The 3,738-nt window shown below is 38.8% G+C and overlaps 1 protein-coding gene across 3 annotated transcripts in view; it reads left to right on the top strand.

The window, feature by feature from the left end:
- Positions 1 to 3,738, top strand: part of syngap1b (synaptic Ras GTPase activating protein 1b) — a 222,439-nt gene that overhangs the window by 169,298 nt on the left and 49,403 nt on the right. For all 3 annotated transcript variants that reach the window (XM_014023448.1, XM_014023447.1, XM_014023449.1), the window contains one exon: positions 3,141 to 3,262. In XM_014023448.1, the coding sequence (XP_013878902.1) occupies positions 3,141 to 3,262 (122 nt within the window). The remainder of the gene's footprint in view (positions 1 to 3,140; positions 3,263 to 3,738) is intronic.

Here is a 3,738-nt window from a genome sequence, read left to right as displayed (position 1 = left end):
ATCTTGTTTTCAGACTGATTTACTAAACAAGAACTGATTGTGTAAGAATAATCGTCTTGTTTTCAGAATGTGTAAGATTATTTGTCTTGGTAAGATTCTTGAAATAAGAAAAAATTGAGTCAAATCAAGTATTTCAAGAAGACTAACAAGACAAATAATCTTACACATTCTGAAAACAAGATGATTATTCTTACACAATCAGTTCTTGTTTAGTAAATCAGTCTGAAAACAAGATCAAAAAGACTTTTTGGCTGATATAAGGTTTTAAAACTTGGTGAGATGGACAGTTTTTGCAGTGTAGAAAAAAAGCAAAAAGAAAAAAATAAGTGGACAAAACATTTCACTGAAGAGGAACCCGTCCAGAGGACCAATTTTTTTTCTTTTTGATTCATGAAGGTGTTCCCACGAAGTCTCCAAAGTGTTTCAGGATCAGTTTCTGTCATCTGACTGCTCGCTTTTCAACATCCTATAAAACTTTGTGCGTCAGGTTTTCCCTGAAAGCAGCAGCACGGCGGATCAGTGGTTAGCACCGACACCTCACAGTAAGAAGGTCCTGGGTTTGATCCCCGGTTTGGACCTGGTGTCTTCCTGTGAGGAGTTTGCGTGTTCTCCTCATGTTTGCGTAGGTTTTTTTTTTTCCAGATACTCCGGTTTCCCCCACTCCTCAGAAACATGTTGGCTTCAGGCCTTGAAAATAATTCTGAGATCTCATTGGGATTTGTTAAAAAATGCTCAAATAAAAATAATAATCACAATGTCGTCGCAGGCTGGTGTGTCCAACTCATCAGGATTTTCCTGCAGGCCCAGCTCAGAAGCACAGCTGCAGTTTGACTCGTTCACAGCAGCTCTCCTGAGTGTGGCAGCATCACGCCTGCTTCACAGACAGGTTCTGCTCAATCATCAGGGTGCAGTGAGGTCATAATCCTGGGTGAAGGAGGACCTAACGTGGCGTGAAGCCCAAGAAAAGCTTTTTGATTCATGGAAATCAAACAACTCTCAAAAACAAAACCCAACAGATCCAGTGTTTCTGCTGGCTCACAGCAGCCTCTGAGCAGGACGATTTACTGCATCTAACCCTAAAAATAGCCTGGAATACGTTCACTTATTAGTGCACATTTTGCAGGTCAAGGCAGCCAATCATGTCAGCTGTGCTGGGAACCACCTAGAGAGCCTTTTGATCCCTGACTTTAGTCTCGCAGGCAGAGACTGTATTTTCTGTGGCGAGGGATGAGAGCTTTCTTAGAGGATGTTTTGCTGGTTCTGCAGCTGTTTTCACCACATCTCTGTTCCAACGATGAGAGGAAATGAGGACAAAACAGTATAAATAGGACAAGCTACAGAAGAGCAGCTCTACCTTTAAGACTGTTTGCTCAAAGATGGAAAAAAAACTGAACCAGCTTCAAATACTAGAATAAAGGTGGGTTATTGATAAAAAAAATACAGTCTGATGTCCAACCAAGACAAAGCAGCCTCAGAGCATCAACAGAACCCAACAAGCCAGTGCCCCTTTTTCTCCCTCTGACTTCATGAGATTGAGACTCTTTGTGGTTCACTTGACATGTCAGACAGAGCAGCCAATCTGATTGAATTTAGTCACGTTGTGAGCTCGGAACCAGCAGATGGAGCCAAGTCCTGCAGTCATGTCCTGAAGACGGGCTTCAGAAGGGTTTGACTCACACCAGATGACAAAGTGTCACTTCCCTGCAGTCCTTCTGCTGCTGCATAATGTTGTTATGTGATACGGATAGAAATGATCTCACTGACACGCCTCTGGCTGCAAATGCTTTTTATGTAAAGCTTTTTTTTTTTATCAAAGATAAGAAAGAAAACAACAAATAATGATGCTTAACTCTCATTTAAATACCTCTGCATGTACACTCAGTAATAAACTTGAATACTAAGGTGAATAATACTTTTGAAGAAAAGGAAAATACTTCAAAACTGCATTAAATTTAGGGTCATTTGGTTGTAAATGTGTTTTTTAAAATATTTTGCAGTATTTGCCTGTTGGTTCTGAAACAAACTGTCCAGCCTAGCGCCACAGCTCAGAAATCCTTCCCTTAGCAAAAAGTAGTATATACAAGTATTCTTTATGTATACTAATTAAAAATATATACTTCCAGTTTATTTTTTATGTACTTTTCTGAGCTATACTTAACCAAGTTTACCTTACACTAAACTTGGCTTGTACTAAAATATACTACAAATTCAAGTATACTTAATCTATACTAATGTTTAAAGTTTTGGCCAAGATCAACTTTAGTAGTACGCTGAAAGTACATTTTCACACAGACTGGTTTATCTGTAGTATATTTCAAGATTAAACTAAAAGTACACTTAGAAAATTACTTTCAGTATTCTTCTGAGCGTACTTTCATAAACTTATTGTTGGCCAATTCAGTCCTAAAAATATACTTGTTAATAAACTGCTACTTATATCAGTGTAAACGGTAAATAAAAGTACATTTAGGGAAATAAACTTTTATATACTTTAGTGTATTTAATGACATGCACTTAAAGTATACTTTATAAAATACATAACAGTATACTTAAAGTATACTTTTTTATATAAAAAAGTCCAAATTTAGTACAAACAAGTATTAAATTTATATACTTTCTAGTACACTACAAATACATGGTGCCTAGTATACTTGATATACTTAAACTTATACTTAAGCATGCCTATTAAGATGAACTTCAAGCATACTATTCTTTGCTAAGGGTTTCTTTATAAATGCAGGTTTTCAGATCTGCGGGACAAACTGGTCCTGGTCTTGCTGGACTGTACGGCCCACCGCTGCCCACCGCAGGATGTGTTGAGGCACTACACCTGTCTGCAGAAACTGGACACAGTTCCTGTTAATAACAGATATGTGTTGTGCTCTCCCTCCCCCCCCCCCCACACATCATGTGTTCCATCTTTTTGTTTGTTTGTGTTTTGATTTTGTTCTGAATTGATTTATTTGATGCGTTCTACACTGTCTGTTCACCCAATAATTATCTGAAACCACACCTGTGCTGAGTCCCATCCTCCCTCCCTCCCTCATCTTTTTGACACATTCACACCACGCTCGCCCTCCCCCCGTCTTCCTCTGTGTTCGTCCTCGTCACTGCTCTCCTCCTCCTCCTCTATCCTCCAGAGTTTCCTCAGTAAAAGGTTGAAGGGCTCAATCAAGAGGGCCAAGAGCCAGCCGAAACTGGACCGAACGAGCAGTTTCCGCCACATGATCCTCCCCCGCTTCCGCAGTGCCGACCAAGACAGGTGAGTGAGGCGGTGTGCTTTGATTGCATGACGGTCGGTGTGTGTTTGACCACCGCTGTGTGTAATCATGAAGCTAAAGTTGACTGGTTCCTCCAATCGTTCCCACAAATTAACATAATGTGCTTTGATTTTTTTTTTCATCTACTGTAAAACTCTCGTCCAGTTCTGGTTGATTTATTACTGACATGATGGGTTGGAAAGTAAAATGAGTTTGTTGAAAGATGATGGGAGCATTTTTGTGGGAAAAAAAGGGTATTTGAAAGTATGAGTCTGATGGGATATTTGCAGTGTTTCAGTCAGAAGAGAAAACAAACAAAATAAAAGCTTAGTTTCATGTTTGCACATTTTTGTTCAGGTAGCACACTGACAAAAAGGATTTTTGTGTGTAGTAACATTTTTTTTAATTATTCTTTTAAAATTTACAAAAAAGTATCAAAATCTCTAAACTACTAGAATTTACTAAATAAACAATATGC

Source organism: Austrofundulus limnaeus, unplaced genomic scaffold, assembly GCF_001266775.1.
Source record: "Austrofundulus limnaeus strain Quisiro unplaced genomic scaffold, Austrofundulus_limnaeus-1.0 Scaffold370, whole genome shotgun sequence".
In the NCBI taxonomy this organism is placed as follows: domain Eukaryota; kingdom Metazoa; phylum Chordata; class Actinopteri; order Cyprinodontiformes; family Rivulidae; genus Austrofundulus; species Austrofundulus limnaeus.
The sequence above is the reverse complement of the archived record's forward strand: the minus strand, read 5'-3'. Positions and strand labels throughout refer to the sequence as shown.